Source organism: Lonchura striata, chromosome 16 (assembly GCF_046129695.1).
Source record: "Lonchura striata isolate bLonStr1 chromosome 16, bLonStr1.mat, whole genome shotgun sequence".
NCBI lineage: Eukaryota > Metazoa > Chordata > Aves > Passeriformes > Estrildidae > Lonchura > Lonchura striata.
The window spans coordinates 9161912-9175567 of record NC_134618.1 but is presented as its reverse complement, the minus strand read 5'-3'; the positions used below and the strand labels follow the sequence as shown (position 1 = coordinate 9175567).

At 44.7% G+C, this 13656-nt stretch overlaps 1 protein-coding gene and 1 long non-coding RNA gene across 3 annotated transcripts in view; both read right to left on the bottom strand.

Moving 5' to 3' along the window:
* Positions 1–11325, bottom strand: part of ABCC1 (ATP binding cassette subfamily C member 1 (ABCC1 blood group)) — a 47106-nt gene extending 35781 nt beyond the window's left edge. For both annotated transcript variants that reach the window (XM_021539818.2, XM_077786852.1), the window contains exons 1-2: positions 11195–11325; positions 332–508 (exon numbers count right to left, since the gene is read on the bottom strand). In XM_021539818.2, the coding sequence (XP_021395493.2) occupies positions 332–508; positions 11195–11242 (225 nt within the window). In that variant the 5' untranslated portion in view covers positions 11243–11325. The remainder of the gene's footprint in view (positions 1–331; positions 509–11194) is intronic.
* A 987-nt stretch (positions 11326–12312) lies between these two features.
* On the bottom strand, positions 12313–13632 carry LOC116184160 (uncharacterized). The gene is made up of 2 exons (XR_004148906.2): positions 13181–13632; positions 12313–12482 (listed from the first exon to the last, which is right to left on the bottom strand). It is a non-coding gene; the product is annotated as an uncharacterized LOC116184160 (long non-coding RNA).
* Positions 13633–13656: the final 24 nt, after the last annotated feature.

Genomic DNA, 13656 nt, shown 5'->3' with positions numbered 1-13656 from the left:
GTAACTTAAGAAGCTGACAGGATAATAAATTCTTTTTATGATAGTAATAAGGGCCTTGAGATTAAGTTGCCTTAAAATAAGTCTTCTCCAACTGGTCTTTAAAAGGATTTGCATGTTTGTTGCCATGCCACGGTAAATTTCAGAAAGCCTGATAAAAGGGCAAAGGAAACAGGAAAGGCTGGGAAATCAAGCACAAGCAGAACAATTAAGTTATACCTGAAGTGTGCACACAGGTCAAGACTGATGCTCAACACTGTGCTAAAACACAGCAAAAAAGAGATTCCACTTCCCAAAGAAGGCTGGCAAGTTGTGATTTCAAAGAGGCACGTACCGTTTTGGCTTTGTTCAGGTTTGACACTTGGATGTACCCTCTGTCATGACGTTGAAGGTACAGGGAGTACACTGGGAAGCAGAGCCACAGGTAAATGCAAGGAATCCAGACCAGGACTGTGTTCTGAAAGCACGGGGTGAAGTCTGGATCTTCTGTGTGCCATGTCAGATTCCAGTCCTGGGGCAAAAAAACAGGCAAAGTTACAGAAAAAGCCAACACTGAACTTCAGTATTTGACAATCAGAAATAGGGACTCAGAATAAAAAAACCCACAACAAGGCATAGAATCAAGTAAAAGGCTCACCCTTGCAGTTTGTTTCCAACTCAACAAGAAGAGGATGTAAAATGACATAATTCAATGTTTTCTTACTTCTCTCAACATGGTTATCAAGCCCAAGTTAAATCACCATACAATCAAACCAAAACCCATGTTCACAGTAATAAAATATGAGCATTTTAACTACTGGCACAAGGGCTATTCACAATGACAGACTATTCAGTAGTAACATGAGCATTCCTACCATATTTATGATTGTTCTGAGTTAGGACAATCTCTTGCAGTAAATTTTACCTTTAAGTCACTGACCTTGCTGAAACCTTGCAACACTTTCTCTCAAGTGCTGTAGATGTTTGACTCTCCAACAGAATAATGCAACACACAGTATTGCAGCTGTAGATGGACTGCAATATTCAACAGACAAAGCATTGCTCCCAGGCTTCTGTTTAAAAGTCACTGAGCCAAGAGCAGCAGTCGCATGCCAAAAGGCTTGTTGACTATAGTGTTAACTTGTCAGTGGCAAAGCATTTTTTCAGGCAGTTGCAGAGCTTACACTACACAAAACACCAGTACCACTACTGGGACATAATGTCAGTAATCCTACTCCTTTATAAAGCCTGAGCTGGTCACTGAAACAGGTGCCATTATCCACATTTTATAGATGAGGAAACAGAAGCAAAGGGAGCTGTACTGCCTGTTCCCTCTATTCCAACATCAAAGCCAAAAGCAGATCCCACTGCCCAGAATCACCACACTTTGATCCTTGTCGGTCCCCATGTTCCACTGAATAAACCGCTTCAAACACAATTACAAAGAGAACATAGATCTAAAGAGGAATGGAAGATACATTTTCTTTCCCCATTTCCCTCAATTTCTATCAGAATCTAGGACTTGATACAGCAGACAGCATACATAGGACACCCAGTATTATATTCCCATAGCATTCTAAAAATTCTTCTCACTTTGTATCATTTTTAATTTTTCTTTTTTAGAAAAACTCTGAGCCAATTCAAGAACATTAACACTGGTAGAACATAAGACTGCCCAGTTATGTTTGACTGTGTCTGTGCAGGGGTCACAAGTTGTTCGTGACAAGGCAGTGGCTGTGAGATGCTGTGGGCAAGCCACATGCTTATTGAGTTTCCTGACTGCATAACTCATCAGAAATTTCAGCTGAGTCATCCTTACATTTAGCCACCACACAAATGTTTTTGGCTTTCTAAGTCCCAGCTGCACTACTCCAGCACAAGAGCCAAGAAAAAGTCACATGACTCTGCAGAACAGTTTACAATTCACAAATTAACATAGTTATAAGATTATACAAGTAAATCAACTGGATGTAATCAGCTTTACAAGAAACAAACAAAAGCACTGACATCTTTTAATTGAACAAACTTTAGGAGATCTACTCACTGTTTAGAAAGTTTTTAACTGTAAACTTCTTTTTCCCTGTTTGGAAATGCTTGCTATAAAATTAATCTGGCAAATACCAGCAAGGTCAGGGCAGGTAACACATGTCATTGCCACGTGGCAAAATAAAAGCAAGAAGTGCTGTATGCATGACTGCTATGCACACTGGCTGGAGGATATTCTAAAAACATGCAACCTTCCATTTGACTCTCAAATTTACAAATTATCTGGAGGTGTTTGATTCTGCATAAGAGGCAAGAGCATACAATGCAATGATACTTCAGGGTACAGAACAGAAAGATGGAACAAATGGGCAATTTTGGGCAAGACTATGGCTAGAATTTAACAGCAAAATCAGTTCTTTCGTATGTTTCCAGGATTTCATCCAGATGCTGTTGCTATCAGGTAGGAACATGCTTAGTCTTAGAAACACTTCTCTGTACAAAAGAAATGGCAAAACACACAGTGGCAGAAGCCACTTCCATTTTCCATTCATTTCAGGTGGCAAAAGGCAAGGAACACGTGAAGAGAGACAGAGCAGTATTTTCCTGCCGATTCCCCAGGCTGTGCCCACACAGGGCAGTAGCACAGAAGGAACAGAGCTGCAGAGCCCATCCCTGCTCCGAGCATCCCACATCCTGACAGAGCCCCGTGCTGGGTCACAGCTCCCAGCACTGACCCACTGCCAGGCAGGGTCCCAGCCAACACCAGCCCAGAGGTGACACTGGGACACTGCCAGCACGCAGGACACGTGTGGGACACAGCAGCAGCAGCTCTCAGGCTGAACCCAGCTGGGATCACCATCAGTGGACAAAGCCAAGAGGAACTCAAGCCATTACAAAAGGCAGGCATGGCCCAAGTCTGCATGGAGGACACCACAGCTTTAGGAGCTTCCACTGCAGCGGGAAAACGTGTCACTCTCACCATGAAACCAGCATGCAGTCACATTTAAATGATAGGTTCAGTTACACAAGCCTATACTAGTTGTGCCAGCAGAAAGTACATGCTTTATATAAACCCAGATTCAGGTTTGGTTTCTTCCATCACAAGCAAAATGCAGAAACACTCACTGAAGCAGACCTTTGTATTTGACATTCATTAGCAAATTAATCATATAATTTTGTGACTCAAGTTTTAGAAACATTGTTTTAGCAAGTTGTACTAAAACATGAAATTACTCCATTTTTCTCAGCTCAGAGATTAACAGTTTTGATTCTGACAGATCAGTTAACTCTTCTGCTGTGCAAAGTCACATCAAAGACAGATACAACCACTGAAAGCCTACACAAACTAGCAGCCTTCTGCCATAAAGGAAGAGGAGGAAAAAACAGGGTAAAGTCTATAGTTATTAGACTGTCTAATCTGGAAGCAGCCTTTATTTTAAGCTGTGACTGCAGGAACCCACTGGAGAAGAGTCAGTCTGATCCTTGTTCCTTTCTTGGTAGATGCTGGCAGAGATACACTGTTGGCTTAGTGTTAGTGTAGTCCAGAAGAACCATAACTTGGATGTTAAATAGTTTCAGGTTGGTTTTTTTCTTTTCAAAAATTCCTTAACAATTTTAAAGTTTCCCAGAATAGCAGATGGGTATTTTTAATTTTACCTGACCTATTTCTCAGTTTTCATTTCTATCATCAGCACTATGGTTCAAAAATACCAGTCCACAGTTCTAGTACCCTGTAGCATGTTTTCTTTCATGGCACAAAAAAGCTTCCTATCACATCTGAAATGAAACCCTCTGTCTACAAGGAGGGCACAAAAATGCTTGGCATTCCCCAGAATCAAGTGGATTCATTCACAGGTAAACCACTTACTTAACAGTGCATAAAACCTAGGAAAATTAAGACCTATATTAACTTCTGTGTAAAATTTCAGGAACAGGCAAGATAAAAAGCATTGGCAGTAGAATTGTAAGACAAAGTTGCAACACAAAAGGCCAGTTATTCTGCCTTTGCTGAGGGAAGACAGAGCAAGGACAGTTGCACGCCTCTTGCATGGCTGATCTGAGAAATAACAGTATTTGATGCTGGCTGCCTCTCCTGGCAGCCAGGAAAGGCTGTCAAGTGAGCAGCCAGGAGTTGCTTGTTCTCACATCAATAATCCCACTTGACCCACAGCACATTTTAGAATTCTCACTGGCAGAAATGGAGAGACCCAAATTGCTTGGTTTCATGCCTGCTGTGTGCAAGTGTGCTAGAGATGCAGGCTGCCAGCCACACTGTTAAATCCACCTGCATGAACCAAATTGTGATTGAAAAGTGACTTAAAACACTACCACTCAGTTATGTAAAAAATGAAAATACAAAAGCACACTGGAATCTTAACATAATGGTCAACTTTTACTCCTTCAAATGGAGTTTGACACTGACATTGTGTACCCACTACTTCAATATCACCCACAGGTAAGAACCACTTCCCTTGTAATACCAAGATAAAGTTTCTCAATCTTATCTTCCCAACAATAAAAAAGACTTTCTGTTTAATGCAATGTTTACACTTAATTGAGTGAAAGTAATTAGCTCTCTCAGGTATTAACACTGTAATTGCAGCTGACAACTTTCACTCTAATAGTATCATCACTTTCTCACTGAAATAGGAAGTCTTACAATCTGCTAGCTCTAGATACAGGACTGAAAAATTTCCCAGGGTAGCACCTATAAAACCATGAGCTGACTGAACCACTCTCTCTGTGTAGGCTAAAAGCCAATGGCCTCATCTATCTAGGACAGCAAATTTCTTGCCTCTCCCCAGACAGGAGATTTGGCAGATCTGACTGAGCCTACATCTTCAGAGGAGCTGCATCAGTGCCCAAGAGGAAGGGGGGTAAGGGAAGTGCAGAACAGGACCTCTCTCTTTAAGGCTGCTTTGAAGGAGCTCTGACCCTGCTTAAAAAAGCCCCTGACACCTGATATGCCATCTTTGTTCTGCCATTCACGTTTTGGAGTCGGATCATGAAACCTGTGCTGAGGCTCACCATTTCTCTAAGAGCATGTTTAGAATGGAGCCTAAACAAGCACGACCATGGCACAATCTTCACCAGCATCAGATCTGCTCTGCTGTGCTCACTGCTCAGCCTTCATCACAGGGAGTGACAGGTTGGTAAGACAAGCAACAGATATTCGTACAAGAAAAGTACTCCAGAATCCCTACAAAAGTTTTCTAGCCCAGCTTCCCAAGATACCCTGTGCAGACTGTGACCTCAGAAAAGGGAAGACATCATGCCTCTCCTTCACTTCAAATTCTGAAACCTAAGCTTTATTCTTGAAGCATCTTAATGTTGTCAAAGACAAGATTGTTAGAGCAAGAGGTGGAAAAGTTACAAAATATAATAATCACATAACAAACAAGGGTCCTAAATTTTTTTATCATGTATATAAAGAATATTTAGGGGAGGGAGACACCAGTGTTTCTAGTAACAAGAAAATGCCCTTAATTTCTCATAATGTTTTCTATTAGAAATGGTTTTAGCAAGTTATAAATGGTTTTAATGGTTTAAGTTCTCAACAGTAATTACTTACATAATGCTGATTCGACTTCTTAACACAGACAAGAAAAAGCCTCTACCTTCCAATAACTAGTCCTTAAATCCTGAAACTGAACTTAAATCAGTTGTCTGTACCTCCTTGTCCCAAATACATACATGAGTATTTCCTAGCATTTACATAAAGTTGAGCTCCTTTATTACAGAAGCACTGCATCAGCTGGAACTGTGTGTTAAATTCCAAGGAAAAAAAAGCATATTTTTCTTTTTTATTCCTTTTAGCCTAAAATAAGAAGCAGGTGCTAACAAATTGCCAGAGAAAGGAGCACCTGCAGCTGTGGCATTTACAAGAGCTGAGCTTTGTAACCTAAGAAGCTGAAAGCCACCAAACAATGGCTGTTTTTTTGTGTCAGAGAAATGTATAACAGATTATATTAGAACTTGCAAAATTAAAATTTAGCCTCTCTCTACAGATGCTGCATTTCCATACCCTGCCATATCTGCAAGTACCATGACAAAACATTTAGCCACTCGACAATAAAATATTTACAACATCTAGTTTCAGAACCTAAAGATGGTTTTTACCTTTCTGCAAAGTTTTTCACTGAAATCACTGTTACCTAAAAGGACACAAGAAAAAGATTCCTGCTCTCATCTCCTTGCAGCAAACACAGGGCTTCTGCTTAGTAATGCAACAGCCTGTACCTTGAGTTCAAATCACAGAGAAGTTTGAACACACCTGGGTAATAATCTTACCAAGGGACTAAGGTAACAGCTTAAGTTGGGATAAACTGTATCTGAAGGTACCACAGGTGCAAAGAGTGAGAAACCAGTAATGCAAGGAATTCTGACTCTATTAAAAGTAAGCTAAAGGTCAGTACCCAGCAGTAGGCTTTTTAGAGAAGTGACCCAGAGTGACTTCAGCCAACCCTGGCTGACCTTCACTGGGTCCCAGTATAGCACAGTGTTTCAATGTAAACTGCACTGTAATTGCATGAAATGGCACAAGTTACTCAGGCATTTAACTTTTCTGAGCAATTCTTAATTGCCAGCTGTAGAGTGGCAGATGATCTGTTCAGAAAATCCCCATCAACAGAAGATTATCAGGCTTAATTTCCCTGTTTTTCCCTTAAATTGATCTATTCTGGATCAAGGGATATCAGTTTCATTCCTAATCTAAGTTTAATTTTTCTATGCACATTTAGACCACCCTTGTTCATAAATGTAAGAAAGCTGATAAATAACCCTCTGGCTTTCGTTGCTAAAAAACACAACAGCCTAGGCATAAGAATCATGCAATCTGCTGTCAATCACAATAAAACACCATTTTGTGTAAAAGTTTCCTTGTTTATCACTCTGCTACTCCTCTGTTCCAAATGCTGTGCACATATGACCTTCCTGTGTCAGCGAATATATGCAGTTTTGTCATCTGCACACTCTTTAGCAGAGACTAAACTCTTGGCTTTTATCAAGTTCACCCATACCCTCCCACAGCACCTCCAGGTCCCTCCCTAGCTTTGCCACAAACACACTGAACAAGCACTGAGGACATAATCTTCCGGTGCAAGAGCTGCAGGGTTCCAAGAGCGTGCCAATTTACTGCCTATCTGATAAGCCACAGATCTTCAGAACATGAAATTGCTCCTTACATAAGAAGACTGGTTTTTCTTCAGAAGTCTATTTCGGTAAAACTACCAGTGTCTTCATAAATAACATAAGCACAGCAGCTGTTTGTGTCACACAGTATCACTTCACCCATGTCAGTTAATAATTGCAATGCATTAAAGAATATTAATACTTTTTTTTTCTTAATAAAATTCTATCGAGTTACATTATGGATCTCTCCCACAACAACAAAGTCAACCAAATACAAAACATAACATCTTAGACAAAAAATAACAAAATACTTTTTTTTAGGCAGTCAAATATGCCCAAAAGCCTCAGACAGAACTCTACACAATGGCAAAGGAAGCAAAGCCCAATCCCTCCAAGTTGGTCCCTAGATTTTGTGTATGAGGCTCTGCCTCACCTTCACTCAACCCAGTCTGTTCTTCTGTAGTTTGTTTTCACACAAAAAGAGCTAAACCTGGCACAGTGTGTGGATACCACTTCTTTACTAACAGTGAAGAGGCTTCACAAAAGCTTTCTGAACAAACAGGGAAGAAACAGGCCAGGGTTTACAGCTTGAATCATTACAGGACTCTAGTTTTCAAAACAAAACAGAGAAGCTGAAAACTTGCTTTTCTCCTTGAAGTGAATGCAATTACTCACTTTCAATCATTTCTCAACAATGAAAAGCCCAACTAGAAAACTGTGGGAAAAAAATTCTGCTAAATTTCCACTGAAATAAAGAACTTATATCGAAATTAACTTTAAAAAACAAAGTGTCTGCCTGTGAACAACACAACAGGAATTTATATTTATATAAACCATTTATGTCACATTCCCTTAAGTATTGGCAAGAAACTCAAAAGTTTCAGAGGCATATTTCCCACTTCTTTTTCATGAAGCCCTATTGAGAGCTTTGAAATCTCAAAGTGTCACAAAAACCGTTAACCTCTTCCTTTAGCAATTTCAAACATGAAAAGACTTCTCTAAGCATGATACTGCAGAGTTTACAAGCTCTGAAAAACACTGAAACCAAGATTTTATTCAAAGAAAAGCCAGCAGATTATTCCAAAATGCACATGCACCAACTATGCATGTGTGAATATCTCCAGACAGGCAGGTCAGGAGGCCAAAGTGTACAGTTCTACATCTGCTGTGACACTTATCCTGCTTACCTGGAACCACACTGCTCCTCACCCTGCTTTACCTCTGCCTTTTTGTGTGCTGCTATTGAAACAAGGTAGGCTGTGCACAGACAGCAGGGATATTCTAGCCTAAGCTATCTCAGTGTGTCAGGTCACAAAGTTTTACAGCTTGAACAGGCCCTTAAATTCACTGGACTGGAATGCAAGCAGTGCACTGCGATTTTTCAAGCTTTTATTGTTGTCAACAACTATCAGTAAATAGTAACTTCATCTTGCACAGATGTACCTTTCCTTATATTATGGTTGGAATATCCATTCCAAGACACTCAGTGATGGTAGAGCAAGCAAGGATTAACTGCACTTGTCCAAAAAGGGAGTCTAAAGGAAGCAAGATGCAGTAAAGTTCTATAAAAGAACTATATGCAGAAAAATCTGATTGGACAGTTAACATACTGTGTAATGTGGGAATCTTTAAATTCAGAGGGTTTTGGGAAAGTTGTAAAAGGCAAGTCTTAGAAACAGCAGAACTGAAATTAGAGTGAAGTGGTAGCTACAAGATTTGTTAGTACCCACCCTTCCTAACAGGACTCCCAACAACTTGTTGCTGTGTTGCAGTAAGTAGGGACACAGAGACAGGTTAGACAGTGAGAAAGAAGAAATAACGGAGTGAAGAAGATGGCAGTCTTCCTTAGGTTCCTGACCTCTCGGAGTAAGTACTAAATAAAACCAATCTGTTTAATTCTCAGACAAGAACTTTCAACAATAACATTCCTTGGGCGTGCAAACAAGAAAAATCCTGGTCAGCAAAGCCTAAGAAGATTAGCATACAGTTTTAAGGGTCCATTAGGTCCTTTCAGCCACAGTCTACCCCACAATTTAAAAGTGAGTTGCCCACCAGAAAACACATCACCTCCTTGAAGCTGAGAAATCCCTCTGCTCCACTAGCAGGGCTTCAGAACCAAGCAAACGAGCTGATGCAGCCACCACAAGAACACAGTAACACGTGCCACTGTGTATCCAGCTATCACCCAGCTCTGCGGAGCGCGAGAATGCAGTCCAGGAGCCAGGAAGAACAGCGGCCCAACCACAGGACATACCTACAAGTCCAGTAAACACTGCATATACAGAGACAATTTCTGAAAATACACTAAAACTTCAGCATTAAAGAGCAGCAATAACGGGAATGTCAGAAAAAGCAGCAGCCAGAGTGCCCATAAGCACCCAAACTGGCATTTCTACTCTGCCCTACTGGGAATGATGCAACAAAGTGCAAATAGACTGTTCCTTATGAAGACAAGTTCAGCATGAAGGAAGACTTTTCCAGGCACATCAAGCCCTCACTCAAATGCACAATTATTCCTTTGCAGGATCAGAACCCAGAAATCAAACAACCATACCCACAGGATGTGGGATCCTTAGCTGGAAGAAATGAAAGGCAGGCTCCATGTGATTTCGAGAAGGATGATGAATCCCAAAATATTGGGAATCAATGCAACTAGTGGAAAAAAATGTATTGAGTTGTTTTACAGAAATACCAGAAATTGCTGTAACACACATGAGAACAGTTCTCCTAATAAAAGAATCTGCTGCCAAAAATCCTATATAAACTGGTTGCTTCCAACTTCATCTGTGTAATGCTTTTGTCTACCTCAAGTTACAATTCCACAACTCAAAGAATGAACTGGCAGCTCTTTTTCACAATCCTACTACTCAAGTCAGTTTTTCCAAAAACTCATTCTGAAACATGTGTTCTCTTAAGCCCTTCAAATGAAAAGTCTCATTCGAGGAAAGAGAAAAAAAAAAAAGTATAATGACAACTCATAATTTAGACAGTTCTGAAAAACCTGAGAAGTAGCAGAAAAGAGATATTAGTATAAGCAATATAAAAGCAAGTTAGCAAAGTCACTTTTGATCAGCTGGAAAAAACTAATTGTCTTGGTCTTGATTATTTTAAAAATATCTACTCAGTAATATCCTAATGGTTCTTGAGATAAATAGTACAATTGTATCTATTAAGACATCTGATTCTATTTTATTTTTTCACTAGTAAGCAACTCATTAGCTTAAAACTATTTGGCAAACATCTGATGAATACACAATAGTTCTCTCTTCCCTATGCAGACTTCAGTAGCTCTCACTCCACATTTATTTTCCTAACTTCCAGCTCTTCCCTTCCTCCACGCAACCTACATACAACCAGTTTGCTCCCGAGATGAATTTTCACTCCGGTCCTGCTGTCCCAGGTGCCTCGCTGCTGCCGGACCCGCACAGGATGCCGTGTCTCAGCTGAGCAGGACCCCAGCGCAATGTCCCCACATGGCCCACCTGTGCACAGCTGCCTTCCAGCCCAGCACAGCACCTGCGCTCACCACTCTTCGTTGAGGAAGAGCGAAAATGCTGCTGCACAAACGTGCGATAAAGCTGCAGAACGCGCTGGTCCGCGGCCTCCTGCGGCCGCCCTCGTGTGCCGGCAGCCGTGGGACACCGTTATTGTTGTTACCCCCGGGTAACGCAGCCGAGCGGCCAAAGGCGTGGGCACAGCCCTGCTCCGGCCGCTCGTTCCAGCGCTGGGCAGGCACCCCTCGCCCTTGCTCTCCAAGCATCTCCCTGCCGGAAATCCCGCACAGGAGGCTCCGCGACCCGGCCCTGGGGACATAGCGCCCAGGCGGAGACCACGAGCCGCCGGCCCGGCCCGGCACGGCCCCGCCGGCCCGCGGCCGCTCCCGCCGGTGCTCCCGCCGCGCACGGCCGGGGCGCACCGCGGGCCCCGCGCTCTGCCCGGGGAGCGCCGGCGCCCAGGCTCCCGCTGCCCCGCTGCCGGGCGCAGCCCCCTCGGGCTCCGTCACCACCCAAGCCCCACCCGGTTCCCCGCCATCCCTCCGTGCTGACACCGGCAGCCGCCGCCGAGCCGAGCCGAGCCGCCGCGGCCCCATCCCGCCGCTCACCCAGAAGGGCTCGGAGGCGTCCGCGCTGCAGAGGCTCTCGATCCCCATGGAGCGCGGCGAGGCGACCGCGGGCTCCCGCGGCAGCGCTTCCCCGTCCGCAGCTCTCCGGCCCGAGCGGCGGCGGGCGGGGCCGGGCCGGGCCGGCGGCGCCACTCGGAGCCCTGATTGGCTCCGCGTCACGGGGATGCCGAGCCGGGGCCGCCGCCGCCCGCGCTGCGCAGCCCCGCTCGGCGGGGCGGGGGCGGCCGGCAGCGCCGCGTGCGGGCACCGGGCTGCGCCCGCAGCGCCGGCCCGGGCGCGACCCGCGGGCACCAACGCCTCCGCACCAGCGCGGGCGACGGGCCCGGGAGCCTCGGCCGGAGCCTGACGCGTGCCTTCGTTCAACGCAGAAATGGCCCCGCGCCCCCGGCAGCGTACCGGGGCGGAATCTCTTCCCCCGTCCGGACCGCACCTCGCACCGCACCTCGCACCGCACCTGCCCCCGGGCTGGCCATGACGGTATCTCCCTCGCTGTGGCACCGCTCTGGCCCCACGTGTCGCCCGAGAGGTAGCGCACCGCCCCGCTGGCACCCGGGCCCTGCGGGACTTTGCCAAGGCGGGGTCCTGGGGGAAGGCCCCAGGGAAAGCCTAAGCTCACCTTCAAATAGCTCACTTCTCAGCGCGAACCAGTTGTACTGGTTTCAATGCCCTTAACTAGTTCAAGTTGACTAGCACAAACAGAACCAAAACAACTTCATCCACAACCAGGTTTGCATTAAAATACGCAGTAGTTGAGCTAACTGCACAGCCCTGTGGTTGCACTGGGTTGTGTCTCACGGTGTCTTCACATCCTATTTGAAACACATCAGTTAAATCCAGTCAGCTGGCCTGACTACTGTACCAGAATAGACCAGCTGGAGTATGGTGGTACATATGTAGGAATGGCATTGCATGCTGCAGGAAATAGCAGGGTGGTTACATAGTACTCTACAGTAACATCTGAAATCTTTAATCACACAAACCTCAATTTAAAATATTCTCGTCCATCCAGGACATTCATGGCAACAGGCAAAGTTGTTAAAAAGAGACAGATCTTGTTTGTTTAATGTGTAACTTTAAAGCAGGCATCGCACATACAATGAATATATCACAGACTGCTTCTTTATTCACCTGCACTTTGAGAGCTGCACTAGTGGTGGCAGACTGTCCATCCTGCTGCAATATTTCTGGTCTGTCCCCTGGATTCCACATCCTCAGGGTGTCAGGTCCAAGAGCAGCAGCAGCTGAGTCTGGCCCACCCAGCTTCCATCTGCATTGATGAATGGAGCAGAATCATCACAGAAAGATTAAACCACACGCGTTGCGTGTCAGAAGTCCTACGAGTTTGTCAGTTTAACCCATAACATTAATTCATATCATGTAAAAATCTTTATGGTATTGCAAGAGAACAGATAAATGTTGAAGTATGACTCCATTTATTTTTACATGCAAAAGACAGTAAATAAGCATGAAGTTGAGTGTCTAGAAATATACATTTTTTTACCCAAATATGTTTTTCTCAAGATATTTTTGTAAGCTACTTAAAAGTATCTGAAAGATACTTTTCTTTCAGCCCCACGGAAACACATCGACTGCACCACCACTTCTGATTTGCCTAAATTTTATTTATTGGCCTCCACCAGAGATGCTTTGGAAGATTGTCATATAAATATTTGAGAGGAAATGTAAAAAGCAAACAAAATAATCCTAACAACCTCTCCAAATCCCATACCTAACTCTTGTCTTAGGCTTTATTGCCTAAGATAACTTCAAGCCCCAGCAGACAATAGCAAATCCAGTTTGTTCACCCACACCAGCTGCATTTCCTTTGGGAAATACTTAGTGCATTGGCAGAATAAACACTCTTGACTCATCCCAGCAACAGGGAGCACACACACAAGCCTTCAGACACGCCAGGGATCCTCAGGCTTGCGAAACACCCCGTATACAGTTACATTTTGGCAAGACCTTTTCATTAGAAGCTCAGCTTTGGCGAGTCCTTTTAATCAACAGTGCATCTGTCAGGGACTCGGTGCAAAACTCCTCCGCTGCACACGTGGAAGAAATTCTCGCTCATTTTCCGTGTTTCCTCCCCGATTTTTGCCAAGCTCTGAAATTACAGGAGAAAGCGTGCCAGCCCTGACACTCCGCGCAGCTGGAGGGGCTGCACACCGAGCGGCAGCTCCGCGGGCAGCTCCGAGGCGCTGCCGATGCTGGTTATTCTATCCCGGCACGACCCGGCCCGCCGGCAGCAGAGGGATCCCGCGGGGCTCCGCTCCCTGAGGGGCCGGCCCCGCGCCCTCCCCTCACGGAGCTCCCGAACCCGCGCTCTCCCCTCACGGAGCTCCCGAACCCGCGCTCTCCCCTGGCAGAGCTCCCGGCCCCGCGCTCTCCCCTCACGGAGCTCCCGAACCCGCGCTCTCCCCTCACGGAGCTCCCGGCCC